This window comes from Globicephala melas, chromosome 8 (genome assembly GCF_963455315.2).
Source record: "Globicephala melas chromosome 8, mGloMel1.2, whole genome shotgun sequence".
Classification (NCBI taxonomy): Eukaryota; Metazoa; Chordata; class Mammalia; order Artiodactyla; family Delphinidae; genus Globicephala; species Globicephala melas.
The window spans coordinates 77,094,009-77,114,176 of NC_083321.1; the positions used below are offsets into that span (position 1 = coordinate 77,094,009).

The 20,168-nt window shown below is 35.5% G+C and overlaps 1 protein-coding gene across 8 annotated transcripts in view; it reads left to right on the forward strand.

Annotated features, from left to right (window-relative positions):
• YAP1 (Yes1 associated transcriptional regulator) overlaps window positions 1–20,168 on the forward strand; it is a 107,696-nt gene that overhangs the window by 37,168 nt on the left and 50,360 nt on the right. For all 8 annotated transcript variants that reach the window (XM_030883689.3, XM_030883693.3, XM_030883691.3 and 5 more), the window contains exon 3: window positions 11,832–11,947. In XM_030883689.3, the coding sequence (XP_030739549.1) occupies window positions 11,832–11,947 (116 nt within the window). The remainder of the gene's footprint in view (window positions 1–11,831; window positions 11,948–20,168) is intronic.

Genomic DNA, 20,168 nt, shown 5'->3' on the forward strand with positions numbered 1-20,168 from the left:
GGTTGAGGGCCTCAGGCCTAAGTCATGTCGTGGTAGATGAGGTGAGAGTTGGTACTCAACAGATTTGTTTCCTTACCTTCACAGGGTTTTGTTTTGTTTTTTTTTTACCCCTAGACTGACAATTATAAAATGAAAGGATGATACTGCCAAGGTCTTTAACATGTATAAGAAAGTTACTTCTTTTTGACATCTGACATATAGTTTCATTTGAAACAGTATTTGCTGAGGAATATCACTTTAAGGATAACAGTGGAATGTGAGAAAATTATCAACCATCTTTAGAAGAGATTGTATTCCTCATCTAGTTCTTATGGTAAATAAATGTCTTATTGTATGTAAGGATCTCAGATAATGAAAGAATATGTAAAGATGTTAGATAAATTATTCTCCAATCTTATTGTGCTTAAAAATACTGAGGAGCTAATAAGTCTTCCAGGTAATTGTGATGCAAGTGGTTTCAGGACTGTATTTTGAATAATGTTTATAGATTTTCTGTGTCTTAATATTTCTTAGCGTTTTGTTTTGTTTTGTTTTTAATTTTTGGTCATAGTTCTGCCATTCAGCCATTTCTTTTTTCCTTTCTTTTTTTAAGATGACTCTTATGAAAGAATCTAGGTAGACCTTATAATTGAGAATCAAGAGACTTGAATTCTGGTCTTTGTTCTATTAACAAAATTATGAGCCTCAATTCATACTGTGATGACATCTGTCATTTTCTATAACATGAAATAAGGACGAACACTTTTTTTTGAACTTTTGGGGAGAATGTTCTCAGTCATTATTGAAAGAATGTTGCTGAACGTAACTACAGATAAAAGCCATGTGGGATCAAGATTGAAAGAACTGTGTGTGTTTTAAGAAGCCTCCACTGTAGCTTTGGCATTATTCTCATAACTGCTCCATCCTATCCCTTCCTTAGGGAATAATTTCCAAGGGGAGATGTATATAAGCATGTCACTCTTATATGGCAACATGGTTAAGTTTGTGTTTGAATTGATTTCATACTTGTGAGCAAATACTAATTTTATTCAACCTAAGGCTATAGGGTCAGATTGCAGTGTGGTTATACAATTTGTAGAGCAGAGTATAATCAATTGTCACGTTTGCTTTTATGTGTTTCTGCCTACACTTGTTCATAATTTTAACCCATCTTTAAGCCTTTAGTGATAGTCCAGTTATTTACAGTTCAATATAAGATATTGGTTTCCAGTAATTATAAAAACTGTTGTCATAGAAGCAAAGTGTGTAAGTTTTCTCATCCTTATCAAGAAATTATAGTATGTGTATATCTCTTAACTTTTGAGGGTTCTAAAAATAGTTCATGGTAGACATATACAAATATAAAAAGCATATGGTTGTGGCTTAGGAACTGTAGCTCATAGAAGGATTAGCTTGAATAATGTATCATTGTTCCTAGGGTCAATTAAGCGTGTAGGTTTGGCTAGCTTGGGAACAGCCTCTAGCATGTGACTCTATAAATAACACTTGCACAACAAACATGGGCTTGATAAGTGAGCAATAAATCTGGGCTGACTGCCCATGCTTCTAAATTTTAGAACCAGTCCTGCCATCATAGTATTTAGAGGGCATGACAGCAGTAACAGAAGTTTTTAAATGAAAACATTTTTCATATCTATTTTGTGTTATTCCTGGTTATCCGGTTTTATTCTTATTTTTTGTTTCCTAAAAGTCAGCTTTGCTTGATAAAAAGAATTCTTTAGTTTGGTCACTTGGCTTCTCATTAGATTCTTAGGTTTTGTGGTCTTACATATACTTCAGTACAAAGGTTCTCACCTTGAGGAATGGTGGTGATTTGGTTGCCCAGTTTTCTATAAGCATAAAAACAGGGCACACTTCTATCATTTCATCTTTGTTTAGCTTTATTGGGAAGAATTAGGAACTTCTCACAGTTCCCACAATTACAGGCCCAAGCAGCAAAAGATAAGTTCACAAAGACGCATTTTGTCAAAGGATCTATCTAAGCAAGTCACTATTGCCAAAAAAAATTTTTTTAATTTTGGTTTTCCCCTATTTCAACACAAGGTCTGAAAGGTGTGTTAGGGATTAAACATTTGTCAGATGTAATTTTTTAAAGTTTCTGTTGGTTTAGTTTGTAAATTATGTTAAATTCTTATGACCAGTTTGTGCCATCTGATGTCACAGAATCTTGGCAGAGTTGGAAAGAACCAATTTGTTAGGTAACTGTGAAGTACAACCAATTTAGGACTACATTGTTGGGATTTTGTGAAAAGTAGGTTTTACAGTTCAGAAGAAAAACATTTTCAAAAGTGGATTATGAAAAGGGAATAAACCATACATATTGACTCCATTTAGGATTTAGGTCACAGTATTCCTTGGTGGTTAAAGAATAACCCGGTAGAATAAGCTTTCAATTCATCAGACAGGTTATTGAGCACTTATGCAAAGCACTGTGTTCATGTATGAAATGTAGAAAGGGAGGCTGAGATCGTTTACCCTCCAGAAATTCATGATCTGATGGGAAAGACATCTTAGACTTATGATATAAAAATGCTCTCTATTTATATTGATAGTTTAATGGTCTCTTAATGCAGTGGCTCTTATCCCTGTCAGTCTCATCAGCCTCTTTTAGTAATAAATATTTGGGAAAGTATCCTAAAATGAAATTCATATGTAACAATTTAACTACATACATAATTTTTAAAAGTCAACATTATATCAGAATTATGCAATATGGAGGAGAAATAAAGTAATTTATGATAAAAATAACATGTATATTGGGTATTCTATATTTGAAGCTATAATAAAGTAGTCAAGTGCCTGCATCTGTACCTAAAATTGCCATGAACATGACAGTTTTGAATAAAGATCAAGTGTGTTGAGTTGGTAACTAAAATACCAAGAGGGCATTGCTGTGATAATGTGGTTATCCAAAAAGTATATACTGTTAACAGATTTCCGAACAGAACTAAGTGTAATTGATTGCCTTCCAGAAAAATTTGGTATGTAACTAAAATTGTGCAAAACATACTTTGTCTATGTATAAAATGGAGTTCTGTGTAAAATTTGGCTTTTTAGAATGTGTGGCATGACATTCAAAGTTGTGGAAGACCATCTACTGCATTGCAGGAAACCTAGCATCCAGTACCCTCTCCCCATTGTATATTTGTAAGACTGTGATAACGAAAAATGCCCTTCCCCCAATTTCTAAATTGAGAACTGTTGCTTTAAATAAAAATTATCAGTACAACACCAAATCAGTTTTTGAAAAGCTGCAGTGCTTTTTGTTTTGTTTTAAATTCAGAGTAGGCATGAAAGAGTAGAGAACTATCACCAGTGATGTAACAGTGAGAATGCTGTTTCCTTGTGATGTAAATGAATACACTTACAGTGCTACAGTCAGTGGCTAGTAGATTTCAGTGTACCCTTCTGCAGTAATGATGCAAATTAAACTTTGAATTTTTACCACAGGTTATTGGTTTTGCTTTAACTGTAATATCTACACCATGTAGTTCTTCATATACATATACAGAATATTTACCCTCCAGGCATTAGTCATACTTAAAACACAGCATAGGTGATCAAGTAGTGTCTAAGGCAGTGTTTCTCAAACTTTTAATGTGCATACAGATCTCCTATGGATCTTGTTAAGCTACAGATTCTTAATCAGTGTGTTGGGTGGAGCCTGAGGAGACCCTGACATTTTTAACAGGCTTCCTCACAGGTTTTGTCAGTTCTGCTGGCTCAAGGCCCACACTCTTTAAGGAGTAGGGATGTAAGGGAAATTGTTAGTTATCCATTCCTTGAGGTGTGTAAACTTTGTCAGTATCAATGTTAATCACTAAAATTATTTTACTAAAACTACATTACTTTAATTCTCTAATACGTTCACTAATGAGTAGCATAAGGTTATCCTAAATTTTGAGGGTAGAGATAGTCATCAGTAGTTTCTATCACTACAAAACTCATTTCCCATTACGTTGCTCTGTATCCCTTAAGTAAGGGTTATGCATTTAGTATTTGATAGATGAAACATACAACAAAGAATTTGAAGAGCACCTTAGCATTTGTTGGGATGTGCTTTGCCTGGTTCATAAGAAGTGTAGCTTTTTCTTTGCCTTGGTTTAGGTGGATAGAGTTGACCATTTTATGGCTTAAATAAAAAAAAAAAATTTGTATGGAGTGATTTTTCACAATGAATATTTTAAGACATTTGGTTATATGAATGAGATTATTCTTTTACTCCCAAATTATTTTGCTGCTCTTTTCCTGGGAGCCAGTATGGTCGTACCTGCATGGTTCCTTCTTATTCTAAGCTGATGGCCTTGTGCAAGTTGAACTAATGGTCCGGAAACATTGTTTCCTACCCTGAAACCTATAGTGTCTACTGCATCTCTTCATCGTCTATCAGGGGAAACCAGACTCTTTTTCAGAGCTCTTAAAGCCCCAGACCTGTCATTCTCACTTAACTGAAGTCATCTCATTCTTAAACATGTTCTTGACTTAACCTGTCTACCATGAAGTTTTTCCTATTTTAAATACTATTGGACTAGCACAGGAATGAAGTCTGGAGAAATATTTGAGAGCCTTTTGTGTACTGGGAGCCACAGTACTAGTTGCTTTTGTGTATGCTATTGAATTTAATTCCAAAACCCTGGGAAGTAAGTAAATAAATCAGTCTTATTTTAACGAAGATGAAACCATTTGTCTAAACGACCTGCCTGTACAACCCAGTTTATCGTTGGCAAATTTGAGACTGGGATTTGAATCTACGTCTGCTTTCTTACTATTCCAAAGACTTCTGAAAGGAGGGATCTGGGTCTTGAAAAGGTAAGGTAGAAATTAGGTGTTTTATGGGCCAGCTGGGGAAAAGATTACCTGAGGAAGAACAGTAGTCTTAAGAAATGTAGCAGATATTTCAAAAGAATCAGATACTCATATTAAGCTTACATAGCTGTTGATTATAGCGTTGATAACACTTGATTTGCATAAAGGATTTTTTTTTTTTTTAGTAATACATTATCTAAGCCATCTCTCCATGACCCACTTCCAAAGTGGGTTCACTCCTTTCTTAAAATGTTTATGTGCCATTGTGACAATATCTGTTGAAGTTAATAGTAGGGAGAGTTACTTTTATTAGATTCTGAGGAATTACTTTCTTAGGAGATTAGACACTACATTATAACAGGAAGACAATGCCTAGATAGGGAAGCAACTTGCAGATTATCATATCTGTATATTAATTTATACCGGTGCCAATAATCTTGTTTCTAAAGTAAGAAACAAAGTAGGAAGGAGAAAAACCAGTGTAACTTTAGAGCTGCAGTCCACCAATTTAAGTGAGTAGAAATGGTAGGCATAATATCCCCATAACCAATTTGTCTCTTTACGAGTGCCATCAGGTAACTGATCATTAACACCTCTAATGATTGTGCATTTTTATAATAAAGGCAACTTTCTGTTCTGATGGTAGAGCTCATTTGCTGGTCTTGGAATAGTCTTAATAGTTGGCGAATTAAACAAGGAAGCATTTAAAAGGATTCTGATTCTCTTTTTGAATTACATTCCCTGAAAAAATTTTATTCTGCAAATGGCAGATTATCATTTTAGAAAATCTTTTCCTCTTTAGAGACCAATAAGGTAAAGTGAAAAGAACACTGAGCCAGAAGGTAAAAAACATTTATTTTAATCCTGGCTATGTGTGACTGGGTGTTTGGTCTACTGAGTGTTGTTGCAGAGATTTTTGTCTCCTTGTACTTCATTATTGTAGGGATTAGAGGCAGGTAAGTAGTGATGTAGAGGTTAGTCTTAAGAAATCTAAACAACATCCAAAATACTCTCACAGCAAAAGGAAGTCTGATATAGTACAAAGAGTGCAGATTTTTGCATCAGTTCTCATTCCTGAGTTTAAATCCCATTTCTGCTGCATACTATTCCGCTGCTCTTGGGCATATCACTTAATCTTAACAAATTGTAGGAAGGGACTTCCCTGGTGGCGCAGTGGTTAAGAGTCCTCCTGCCAATGAAGGGGACACAGGTTCGAGCCCTGGTCGGGGAAGATCCCACATGCCACGGAGCAACTAAGCCCGTGCGCCACAACTGCTGAGCCTGTTCTCTAGAGCCCGCGAGCCACGACTACTGAAGCCTGAGCGCCTAGAGCCCGTGCTCCATAACAAGAGAAGGCACCGCAATGAGAAGCCTGCGCACCGCAACGAAGAGTAGCCCCTGTTCGCTGCAACTAGAGAAAGCCCACGCACAGCAGTGAAGACCCAGCGTGGCCAAAAACAAATAAATAAATTTTTAAAAAATAAAAATAAATTGTAGTAAGTGATTATTTTGTTCAGTCTCTGTGAGAGACTCATGAAACAATAGCATGGTATCATCTTCCTGTTGAACATCGGTCCTGGAGAGATGAGATCTTTGGGTCTCCCCATTGTAGCTTCTTCAGGTAGCATTTCATGATCTTATGGATTTCCCCATAATTTGAAGATGTGACAGTAATATTGTTATTCTTTATAAGATCAGAATTCCTTATATTCCCTGCCCACGTTTGAGTTTCATAAGGTTCACATCTCACAGGAGGATATAAAGCGCTTCAAATATTTCTATATACTGTAGCCTCAATTAACTTTTGTGGGATTATGCAAAACGTCAGTTTACTAATGATTCACTTTAGATTTTTGCCCCTTTTTTGGTTCTACATGGATTCTGCTAAGTCATCTAATACGTAAGGCCAGATTCTGTAGTATAAAGTAAAAGACAAAAGCCAACAGGAGAGGTGGCTCTGTATACGCAGGAGAGACTGCTGCTGGACGTGGACCTTGGTCAAAGTACAGCTGCTTATGTTTCATCGGTCTAAACTTTGAAAGGTTCATTGTTTCCCAGTCTTAGCTGCTCCAGAGTAAGATCATAGGGTTTATCTTGGTCATAAATCCAATCACCTTTTCTTTTCCAAAGTAATAGGAAAGAATAATTTATTTACATATCTTGAAGGGGCTGGAGAATTTCACACTTATCTATTTTCCTGTAGTAAGTTCAGCAGCTAGACTATTCTTAGGAACAAGATAAACTAAATTTTAAATTATTTTCTATGTTATATATAACCACTCATATTTTTAACTCTGAAAATACTGTTTATGAGTTTTGCTTAATTTTATCTCCTTGGTTTGTATATTTTGATTCTGTTATTTATAATTTGACCTTTTTTAGAATCTGTAGTTTAAGTGAAAATTCTTTTCAGCCCATTCTCTGATTAGCATTTATGTGAACTCTTAATCACCTACATTCTTAAATAATGCACACTGCTCTAATATTCATTGCGTTTACTATTTATTGAGCCCTACTATGTACCAGGCACTCTCCCAGGTACACCTTCTTCAAGGAGCTTATATTCTAGTAGTAATAGAAACTCTGTTTTGTAATATTTTGTAAATTTTGTAAATTCTTTTATTGAATCTTCAATACCATGCCTTTTTATTATACTCCCTCTTTAGTATTTATGCAATTATTTGTTATTCAATGTATATTACAAAGAATTTACATTTTTGAATATTGTCCTTTTCATGTGTATGTCTAGTACAGAAATTGTTTTCAGAATTCCTGGGTACCAGATGTAGTCTTGTTGTGTACTGGATATGTGACCTTGTGCAAGTCCCTCAGTTTTTCATAGTGGAGGTACCAATAATGCCAGCCTCCTTAATCCTCTTAATGCTATATCTCTCGATAAGAGAGTAGAAGTCCTCACACCAGAATGCGATTAACTTTGACCAACCAGTGAAATTATTTGCTTCTACCCTATCCTTTCTTCCTCACCTCCTTACAGTGGAAGCAGTGTCTACATTCTGTTCCTTCTCACTCTCTAATGGATGACTATAACTCTTCATTGATCCTTTAGCACATCTTCAGCTACTCTGTTTTCATTCACATTTAAACAGTTGAGTTTCTTCCTCTGGAAAAAAACAAAAATTCATATCCATCCATTTGTGGTTTTGTACACAACTAAATCTGTCTGTTTTCTTACCTCCTATGCACTGTACCCCCATCATGCCACTGAAGCTGCTCTTGCCAGTGTCACCAATAATCTCCTTATTACTATTTCTAGTGGGTCTAGAATCCTTACCTGCAATTACATTTTTGGAAAAGAAGGTGGGTATTGATAAAGTCAGTAAGGCGACAAGGACTTTAGGAGAAAGTTTGATGTTCTTAGGGCAAAAAGAAAACAGCTTTCTTTTCATTAATTCATTGACAAATATTTATCAAGCACTTTATTAATCATTGAAGATACAGTAGTTAATAAAATGGATAAAAGTCCCTTTTTCTCTGGAGCTTGTTAGTTTGAGGAAATAGACAAACAAAATAAGTAAATTATGTGTCAGATAATGATAAAGGATTATCAAACAAAAATAAAGCAAAGAAGAGGGAGTAGAAGTTTAAATAGGGTGGATTTTAGATGATATGGCTACGGAAGGCCTCACTAAGAGTAAGACATTTGAGCAAAGACCAGGAGATGAGGGAAGGTCCCGTGCAAATATCTGGGGGAAGAGTAGGCCTAGCAAACTATTTATTTTGTCTAAGCAAAAATAGTTCTTTGTCCTATGAAATGTTTTTATAAAGATTTTCATTCTTATGATAAGGAAGACTGGATATTTTGGGGTATACTTCTGCAAATTGACTTTTTAGGATAAAACAGTATTCATGATTTAATCTTATAGAAAAAGTGAAGACAAAAACTCTAAAGCTAATTTTATTTCACATTCCCTTTAGCATCTAGATGGTTGCATGCTTTTAGAGTTGGGACAGTTTAAATAATGGCATATTTATTCCTTAAAAAAATGTAGATCTTTTTTGAGTAAGTGAGACATTAGCTGAAGTAACATAGGGTAGCTTTATAGGGCTCTAAACTATCTTACTGAGGTTCAACAGAAGCCTTTTCAGGAGGAGAAATTTTAGCATTTGTACACTTAGTAGTATTTCAGCAAAATAATCACTTTTATGAGAGCAGTAAAACTATACATTCTCTGCATTATATTCAAAACACTAATTTATTTAAAGGAGAAAGACGCCTTAAGAACAGACTTACAGATTGGCTCCACTATTTGGGAAGATTCATGTGCTTGTTATTGGAATATGGTCATTTAGTCATCAGAATAGGGTCCTAAACCCTCAAGTGGACTGCAAGCTAGTTATAAATGGATTAATATGATTTACATAATTGGTTAGTTTTCAGAGAAACCTTTTAGATATTTAGAAAACCTTCAACAGTCAGAATCCAGAACTTGCTTCTCTCTTCTCTTTTACCCCTCATAAAGGTAACAGATTTTAAGAAGTACTGGAGGGCTTACCTGGTGGCGCAGTGGTTGAGAGTCCGCCTGCCGATGCAGGGGACATGGGTTCGTGCCCCGGTCTGGGAAGATCCCACATGCCGCAGAGCGGCTGGGCCCGTGAGCCGTGGCCGCTGAGCCTGCGCGTCCGGAGCCTGTGCTCCGCAACGGGAGAGGCCACGACAGTGAGAGGCCCGCGTACCGAAAAAAAAAAAAAAGAAGTACTGGAGACAAGGAGTAGGCAGGTGGCACACAATTTCATTCATATTTAAGAGCCAATAATAATGAATCACTGGCCATTTTTCCTGGTTTCTTAACATTGTAACAGGCAGTGAGAAACAGAAACATTTCCCTAAATTTTGGTTGTCTTACAGGTTTCAAGTTTCTTTCCTTCAGTATGACTGTATTAATTATCGTGTATTGCTTTATATCTGTAAGCATGAGAAGCACTGAATAGGAAACATTTTAGGGTTTAATTTGTTCAGTGGCTCACATGGAGGATGGAAAAGGAATAAACTCTTAACTGAGCTTGATAAGGATGTGATCTTTTAGAATGAGGTGTTTACATATACACTTGTACAAGGTTTTGCCTGTATTGTCTAGACCTGAGCAGTGCTAGTGCAACTGCTAAAAAGCATATATGACTGGTAAAGAAGTGCTGATAAGGTGATATTTGAGAGACTATATACTCTACTAAATAAATATTCTCTCTTAGCATTTTTAGTTGGTCTGTGATAGCCTTCAATTGTCATTCCCAAGTGTACAAATCTTCCACATTTTTTACCCCCCTGTTTTCATCTTCTTTCTGCTTGCTTAGGAAAAAGAATTCTCCCATCTCTAGTAGATAATATTTAAGGTCCATTCTAGCCAGAGTCTAAGATCCTTTCTTACTGTGTTATTGATATGGTAACATTATTGATGAGAGAGCATTCTGGTTCCATTTCAGGAAAATTAACGACAGGCTGTCATTTCCTTTACTATTTACATGGGTATTTATCATGGGATGCGTCAGGAAGAGAGAAATCAGATTTGAAATTTAAACAGCCATAGAGAAAATGATTTGAGGGTTTTGTGGGGGGTTTTTTTGCGGTATGTGGGCCTCTCACTGTTGTGGCCTCTCCCATTGCGGAGCACAGGCTCCGGACGCGCAGGTCAGCGGCCATGGCTCAACGGGCCCAGCCGCTCTGCGGCATGTGGGATCTTCCCAGACCGGGGCACGAACCCGCGTCCCCTGCATCGGCAGGCGGACTCTCAACCACTGCGCCACCAGGGAAGCCCTTGAGGGTTTTTTTAAATAACTTATTTCTAATGCCCTCCCTCCCCCATTTCAAAGATAATGAGTTCATGATTGTCTTTCTAGGTTTTCCTATTATTAAACAGTTCTGTAATTTTGCCATCTAAACACTTAAAACATTTTGATGTCTATCCTTCCCATGTGTTTTCAGTACACACACGTTTAAACAATTAGCCTCAATTGTTTTACAATCTACTTTTAAAAGCTGTATTATGAATATTTTCTATGCTATTAAATATTATTCTAAAATATTTTCAATAGCTGCAATATAGTACGTTATATGTAACAAGATTTAATTAGTCCCTCTGGTTAGATGTTGTTATCTACTTTTAGATTTTTGCTTTTATTAATTATACAGAAGAGAACTTTGCATAAATCTTTGAATACTTCCCTGGCTATTTCTTCAAGATAAATTTTCAGGTGGTTTCATGGGTATAATATTTTTAGTTTTTGTTTCAGCGAAACAATTACTCTTTGCTGGAGGAAGAAAACTATATTTTTTGAATGCTCATATGCCAAATACTGTGCAAGATGCCTTGTAGTCACATATTTCATATAATTTTTAGCTGTTTTCTTCCCCATTTTTATAGATGAAGACATCTATATGCATGTGTGTAAGATATTTTGCAGTACGTTAACAGTATGTAGAAACTGTTTAAATGTTTTGTTTAGCAAATAACAAAGGCCTTCAGCAGTCACAGGAAACAATCAAGTTTGTAATTCTGTTTTGGCTTTGGAATATGTACTATAATAAGACTTCATCTTTTCATGTTTTATTTGTTCAGTGTAAAGGGTTTTAGGTCTTAAAATTATATGTTAATTGGCATTTATAGCTCTAGGAGGAAAAAAGTGGGTGATTCCCTTATGAATTTTGGGTTTTGCTCATATGACTACTGTTATAGATGATTAATTTATAAATCACATTTTATCTTTAAATTAGAAGCAGATAATAATTGTCTGCTAGGTGAAAATGGTTTCCCTTCACTTAAAACTCCAGACGTAACTTTTTCAAATTTTGCACTTGCAAGATCTAAGAGGGGAAAGTTCAGAGATATAAGGATGACAGAAGGTTGCAGAGGAAGGGTGAGAGCAGTGAGGTGACAAGACTGTATGCTTTTACAGAGCTAATTTAGAATCCTTTGCCTACTGCTTCATAGAGCTACCCTATGTTGATAAGTGAGGTTGTTGTTTTTAGGGCCTCGTATTTGTTGTCTAATGCAGTGGATGTTTTGTCTCAGTCACATAGATCAAACAACAACATGGCAGGACCCCAGGAAGGCCATGCTCTCCCAGATGAACGTTACATCCCCTACCAGTCCACCAGTGCAGCAGAACATGATGAATTCAGCCTCAGGTGAGTGAAATGCTGTAATTAGAGCACACCAAGTAATGCTCGTGCATTGATAAAACTTTCTGTGGAAAATAGTAGTTATTCTTTTAAGGAAACTGGAGCATGGATGATGGTTATTTTCTATCCACTTTCATAAGGGAAACTTATCTTATTTCAAATAACCTGCCGAAAGCCAGCAGATTTTAAAGTTTCAGTTCTGAAGTGAATATCTCAAATTCCTAGTTTGGTTAACTTTGACATGCTTGTGTTTTATTGTGCCGCTTTCTTGTGTCTCTTAGAGTTGAAGTTTCCTCCCTCTTCCTTTTGTGGTTTGGATGGGAAGCCAAGCTGTGGTGTTCTTAACTCACCTCTTAAAGTGGATGTTTGTTCTACCTTGAGAATAACTGGAAGGTAGCAACTTACAAAGCTCAAAGCATCTTTCTTAGGGCTGGTACATGTTATTTAACACATTTCCACCTTTTTCACAGAAGATAAACCTGAGTATAAATTTTTTTTCTGTCTCCTATTTGGCAGTTTACTTAAATCTGCCGGTTTTCTCATCTATATAATGGGTAGTGGTCATGCCCCTTATTATAGAGAGGAAGATATTAAAGGAAATCGTATAATACATATAAAGCATTTATATTACAGTTTTAGTACGGAGTAGAAATCTTTAGTTCCTTCTTCCCTAGGTCAGTTAGATAATTGTCTGGCTTCTTCTTTGTTACATGGGCCCAAGGCCATAGCTACCCATTATGCATCTTTGTGCATGTTAGGAAAAGGTACCCCTTCCTCTGGGAAGATGCAGCCCTATGCCTGGCATCAAGGATTGAGCATTTGGGCTGGATTTCTGACCATTCCCCTACCCCACACAAACACACTTTATCCCCTTTACTGAGTGTCCTGGGTCAGGGCACAGATGGCAGCTGTAATTGGCAGCCCTAGTGGCCTTAATGGCTTCCTCCTTCACAGCCCATCCATCTTCCCTACCCAATAAACTGATCAACATGATATTATTGGAAGCTGCACTGTAGATTTTCTTAAACAGCAGCCTTTGGAAAGGGACTGGTAGAGTTGGAGAGGGTGGTACAGTTCATTGTCACAAGGATTCCTTGACCAGGAAAGGTCACAAAATTTGAAATGTCCTTCTGCCCCTAAAGATGGTGACAATGTGTGAGAATGTTTTTGCTGTTGCATTAACTCTATGTTCTTGCCTTTGGTGGGTTGAACACTTGAAAGGATTCAAGAAAATGAAAGTCAAGGCAAGATTCGTGACTGAGCTTCTCTTGTCATAAAGTTTCTTTATATAAACTCTTGAAGAGTTTATATAATCTTCCATTTTATCTTCCATTTTAGCTAATTTTAATATCAGTACATTTACTTATCCTCAGAACCTGTTTTATGTGTGACACTTGAGTTAAAATTTTTCAAAAGCAAAAAATTATGCAAGTATTTATTGACTGATATTTTTACTTGACAACCATTTTTTTAATTATCAAATTTCCAAATAAAAGTTCTGAAAGCTGCTTCGTATTTATAATCCGAAGAAGATGACGCACATTTTTTATTTTGTCATAATCCATCAAAAACTATACCTGGGAAATTAGTAACAAACAACTCATTAATATAAATTTTATTTTGAAAGATTAGGCATTTTGCATCTAAAAGGTTGATTATGATTCTTTTAGAACATTGGTTTGTTTATGTTTTTCCTATTAAATTTTCTAATAGTAATGGTCTAAGGAAATGGGGAGAATTTGTGTTCAGATTTATGTTTAAAACCAAAAGTATATATCAAATTGGTTTTAATGGATTTTAGAATATTTGTGTATCTTTTATTTCAGCTCTGCGTTTTATAAAATATGAAATGTGTTTTTATATACTGCATATAAATTAATAGACATGCTTACTGCTGTATATTAATAAAAGAGGTGACTGGCAGGAACAGTTTGAGTAAAGTGGCAAGAAGCACGATTGTAGTGGGTGGGTAGCGGGGTGGGGGGGGCATTGTATGAGACAGAGAGAGTTGGAGGGAGGACCTGAAATGGGAAAAGCCACCCCGAAAGAGACTTGAGCATGTTTAAATGGTAGTAGAAGGTATTAAATAATAATAGGAAGCCCTGTTTATATGTCAGGCTTCCTGATGAGGTCATTTTGTACAATCTCATTCAATTCTCATAATGGTCATTTAAGTTAGGTGCTGTTATTAGTCTCACTTCACATCTGAGAAACATTGAGTGACTATTTAAAAACAAATAGAAGACTTCTACATGGTGTTGAAATGCTTGGGAATGAATGTCATGGGAACTATAATCTTGATAACCTCATGTTCACATAAAGTTATAGCCATAATGTCATTTTAATAAGGGTTCAACCCAGGGTCTTGTCCTTATCCATCTGTAACAAACCCATGGAGTTTGGCGGCTGTGCATTCTCCACTGAGGTTACACAGCATGATTTCTCAAATAGCTTTAAGAGAAAATGATCTTATCTCTCAGTCAAGGATTTCTCCTTGAGAAAAGCAGCAAAATTGATGCTCCTCTGTGCTTGGGAAATAATCTTCTGAGTTTTTAGAGCCTGGAGCCAGTGAGCAAGAATTGTGAGGGTATATAAATAAATTTCCAGGGTATTTACTGTAACAAAGCAGCAAGCCTGTTTCCAGTTAAGCAGGGTGTCTACAGACAATTTTCACCCTAAAGGGAATGCCTTCTGAACCTGGTAATCTGAAGCCTTTGAATAAAAGAGGAAGGTACACAGCTCTTTTGAAGCACTTTACTGGGTTAATCAAGCTAAATGCAGCTTGATTTACATTTTTATCATTAATTATTTTAACAAGAACTTTCTAGTGTTAGTCTTTTTAAAAAACTCTCCTCATTCAAATATTTGAGTCCAGCTTTGTGTTCTGTTCTAATTATTTCTAATCAGGCCACTTTCCTTTAAAATACTGTATTTTCTCCAGACTCTCCAGTTTTCTGCATAATTTTTAATGGAACTGAATAATATTTTAAGATTTCCTCCAGTTCTAAGATTTTATGAAATCCAATTTATTTCACTCAGATTTGGTTTAGCAAAAATGATTAGTTTACTTTTGCTTTTTATAAGTCCTTTTTCAAAATATGAGGTTGAAATGATGAATTTCATTGCTAGACTGGAGATGTGTGATTTGTAATTGGCCAAATTTCTAAATATATGTAATTGAGAAATCACTTAAAACAAAGCTGCACCTGGAAAGGGTTCCTTACTTGATCCTAGGAAGAAATTTATATTCTTTAACTGTCCATTTAATTGACAAGACAGTGAACTTTGTGAAAGGAATTTGAAAAGTGAGGAAAAGAAAATTATTAAAGGAAATTTGAATAATTTAGTAAGATAATAGTTCTATTTTACTTTACATTAAAATATATAATACTATATACACACATATAAAAGTATACACAAACCCTGTTCTGTTAAATTACTTGATGTTGCCCTTTACAAGTTATATTAAAAATGTATTATGCTTATAGCACATTAGTAGCCTTTTGATGCATGCTTGGGATCTATATAAAATAGTTCTGCATACTAAGAGTTGGGTAAACAGTAGTGGTTTTTGTTTTAGACATTAGAAGATAAGGACTTGGGGAGAGAAAAGTGGTAATTCTCCTTTAACCAGCTCTATTTATATGAAGATGTTAAGTTTTTTATTAGTAGCTTGTTAACAGTGACCCACAAGATTGCTGAATCTTAAAGCAGCATTAAAGTCAAGAAAATATACTCTGTGATAATCCAGAAATAACTTGGTGCCAAAGGACTGGTGACTGTTTAGGACCATTAAAAATTGTGTAAACCTTGATTTAAATTATACAAAATCAATGAGACCAGTTGTCTGCTTTTTTAAAATTTACCTTTGCTAACAATCCAAAGTCAGATGTCTTGTTACAGATACATTTTAAGGGATTCATTATTTTCATGTTTTAAGTCTGGCATTTATTTTTGACTAATGCCCAGATCTACCAATGCAGCACTTTCTAATTTCCCCATTATGAAAACCTGCATGGAATTCCTAGGAAATATATCAAGATGGGTGGAGAAAATGCCCTCTTGATCATGGAAGGTGATGTGTGTTGGAAGAATTTGCTAAGCACCTCTATTGCAGTGGGGAAAATATTCAGAAGCAAGCAGAGTGGGTAGTACAGAGCTTCCTTGATATTTGCCTGCCGTATTACTTCTGCTTTGTGTAATCTGTGTCAGAGGACCAAAGACCAAATGGGAAAGAGAGATTGTAACCAAGGAAAATATGACATAGGACAGATGTGAAATGTGAAAATAACAGGTAGAAAGTTGATATGAGTTTCTTAACTTTAAAAAGCACAGAAGAGGTAAGGATGTATGGGAAGTTGCACAGCGGACCACAGGTTTTAGGAGTTGATAATTCTTACTTCATGTGTTGTAGTTCACAAACTTCTAAGTTCTACTTTTCACCTTTGGAGTGAACTGAGAAGGAATTTAGAATAGGGGTTAAGATCAAGGGCTCTGGGGTCAGGTGGACATGGGTTTGAATCCCAGCTCTGTCACTTAACTGACTATGAGATCTTAGATAAGTGAGTATATCTACCTGTGCCTCATTTCTTCACTTGGAAAACGGGGTGACAATAATAATAGTAACACTGAATTTATAGGGCTATTGTGAAGATTAAATGACACAATCTATATAAAGTGATGGGTACATAGAAATTAGTATTAACAATATACCGTGCTTGGTATAATATATTGAATATATAAAAGTAAATGTGATCTGATCTGATATTTTACAGTGTAATCAGTTTACATTGCCTGGTAATTACTGTTACTTCATTTAAAATAAGTTTTTAAATCTGTTACCACACTATTTTTTAGGGTTATGTTTATCTCTGTAAGCTTTTTATCATCAAATATGCATCATTGGTTCTTACGCAAGTCATGCGTTGTCTTCTGGCTTTTAGTTTCACATAGATTCTCCAAGCGTGAGAGTGTTGATAAGAGTGTTAAATATAAATATGGTTTTCTTCTCATGGGTCAAACCTTTTCTGATTCTTAAAGTTTTTTATTATTGTAAGATGGAAATTGTTTGTCAGTCTGAAATTGTAATATATGGAACAACACTTAAGTATACCAAACAGGAATAAAACTGTAATAAAGCCCAAAGTCAAAGCAATGAATGAAGTATGAGACGGAGGCAGTATACTTTATTACTCTCAATCTCTTATCCCAAATAATCTTTTTGAAACCAGAATTAGTGCTTGCTTTTTTCTCATCTGCAAATTTTGGTAAATTAAGAAAAGATGGCCACAGGAAAAGGGAAAATAGTAAAAAGCAAAAGCATAATCCAAATGAATATAATCCTTAAGAAACTGTTTTATTTAGTTTGTATCTTGATTTACTTGTTAAGTTCCTGAAAAAATGGTTAGTAATATGGAAACAAGAACCATTTTTCCTGTTTAAAAATATGGACCAGTCCATTTCATTTTAATAAAAGTTATCAGTAAACAATATATAGGGATTATGAAGGTAAAAATATTTATTTGTGAAATAGAAAAAATAATTCAGTGAGAATGTCCAAGCAAGTTGCAGATGACATAGCTTGCAATTATCATATCTTCAGTATATAGGAGTTCTTCTGAAGTCTTTGTTAAACCCCGTGATGCCCTACACATGGTATTTTAAAATCTTGATGGCTTCATGACTTTGCTGCTTGATGAAACATGCCACTTGTGTCCGAGCAGCTAATGGCCTCTACTTTACTCTGATGGCGAGAGCTTTTCGCTCCCTCTATACTGGGGATCAGTCTTTTTTTTTTGGAGGGGGGGGCTGCATTGGATCTTGGTTGCTGCACACGAGCTTTCTCTAGTTGCGGCGAGCGGGGGCTGGTCTTCAGTTGCGGTGCGTGGGCTTCTCATTGTGGTAGCTTCTCGTTGTGGAGCACGAGCTCTAGGTGCATGGGCTTCAATAGTTGCAGCACGCAGGCTCAGTAATTGTGGCTCGCGGGCTCTAGAGTGCAGGCTCAGTAGTTGTGGCGCACAGGCTTAGTTGTGACGCGGCATGTGGGATCTTCCTGGACCAGGGATCAAACCCATGTCCCCTGCATTGGCAGGTGGACTCTTTACCACTGCGCCACCAGGGAAGTCCCCCTGGATCACTCTTGATATTAACTGATTCCAGTCATGATTTTTAACTTAAAAGTATTTTCTAAATAATATTAAAACTCAGAATACCTGGGCAAGGCAGCAACATTTAGCAAATGGAACAATAGATGTTGGCTGATAAATTATCATTCTTTATTCTGATTCTACCCAGCTACACTTCTAAAATGACTCCCAGAGCAAGACACCCTTCACCCCAAATATATCAGCAGAACTTTAAATTCAGTTATTCTGGAATCGAGGCGTGTGTTTATGTATTACTTACTTAAGTTATGTATTACTTACATAAACTTACATAAAGCTATTGGCATGTACGATATAGAACTATTTTTAAAGTAGTACTCATTTCTTCATTCCTTTATTAAAGAAGCCCAAAATAATCATGTTGAAAAGTGGACATATAGTTACTTGGTTTTTCAGTACCTTCAGAACAGTATTTTTTATAGTGTCAACATTTTCCTAAGATTGTGTCCACTTGGGAATTGTGATATCCCAAATAATTATCTAAATCTCAAGTGTGTTAGGCAGTACCGTATTCATACATTTAGTTATATGCCCTATTATTTCAGACAAGGTAATTCCTTTCTGTCTTTGCTTTACTTTAGGGGTTTTCTTCTAAAGCAAAGGGAGATATATAGAAACTCAAGATTGTTGATGTCCCTTGACCTGATCTTAGAGCATGAATAACAAATATTTTAAAAAATCTATTAGAAGTCTCTTAAGTAATCATTTGGGAAAGTAAAGTTCATTTGAATTCTGAAAGTTACTGAGATTTTATTGTAAATACTGAACCTAATGAAGAAGAAAAGGATGTAAGCTTATTTCTGTTATGTTAACCAAGAGACTAACTTAGAAGAGTAGGATAATATTGTAAAGAGTATAAAGAAAAAAATTTGATACGTATCCTTGCCACCAGCTTTCTTAGTATAATGAGTTATTAGATAGTGGTGTTTAAAAATATAGGTGTCCATGTTCAACTTTTCTCCAGTGATTATTTGTAGTGATTATTTGGAAACTTTGCTCAGCTTTGGAGTAGAAAGGATGAGAAAGAGATTAAATTATTTACATTTAAGAACCAAATAAATGCCTGTTTTTTCTCTTGATAAGTGTTAGAATATTATTTTTGTCTTTCCTACTGATTTCTAAATCCTTCTGGCTACTCTCTTGCTACAATAATTTTATGACTCATAAGAGAAATATTTGTGTGAAAGATTAAGATGCTAATTCTTTAAAAATGATATCCATAGACTACCATATATAGGCAGCATCAGTGAAATGAAAAAAATCCTGCAACAATAGAGTTTTCCAAAATAATATTTTCTTTTGATGTCAATAAGGTAAAGAGGTGATAAAACTTTAGGTTAAAATTTTACCAAAAGGTCATTGCTTTATTTGAACATGTCTGAAGTCTAAATGAACTTTATAGAAAGCTAATCTTTTATAAATTTACATACTAAAACTCTGTAAGCTATTAAGTTAAAATCTAAAACACTCAAGTTACGCTGAAGAAAATCTGAAGAGTTGCATATTAGAAAGTTCTCTGAACTTATACTTGGCCTTTTCCTCTAGGAAGTTCATCTAGCTATAACAGACAAAGAGACAGATGATTTTTAACAGTCTTATTATTCACCTTGAGACAATTGAATTGTTCTCTTTCCACATCATTCATTCAACAAATATCAAATGCTCTACTTTGTACTAGACATCATTGTAATGGCCTCAGATTATGGAGTCAAGGTAAAACAATTTTTTTCCCATATAATTATAACAATAAATGTTATGGGAGACATGCACCAAGTGCCGAGAAAGTGGAGGAGGAACAAGTGAATAAGTGGTCGGGAGGGTAGAGCAGACATCTTTAAGGAGCCAGAGGTTTGTTTGTTCCCTCAACAAAAATTGAAAATATGTGCAGGACACGATTCTAAATCGTGAGAGTACAGAATAGAAACAAGTACACAATGTGTCAGGTAGTTACAAATGGAAAGAGAAAAGAAAAGTAAACCAGTTAAGGGCCAGAGAGTGACTGACTGGGGGATGGAGGAGGGAAATGATCATTTTAGATAGTTTCTCCAGTGTAGGCCTCTATA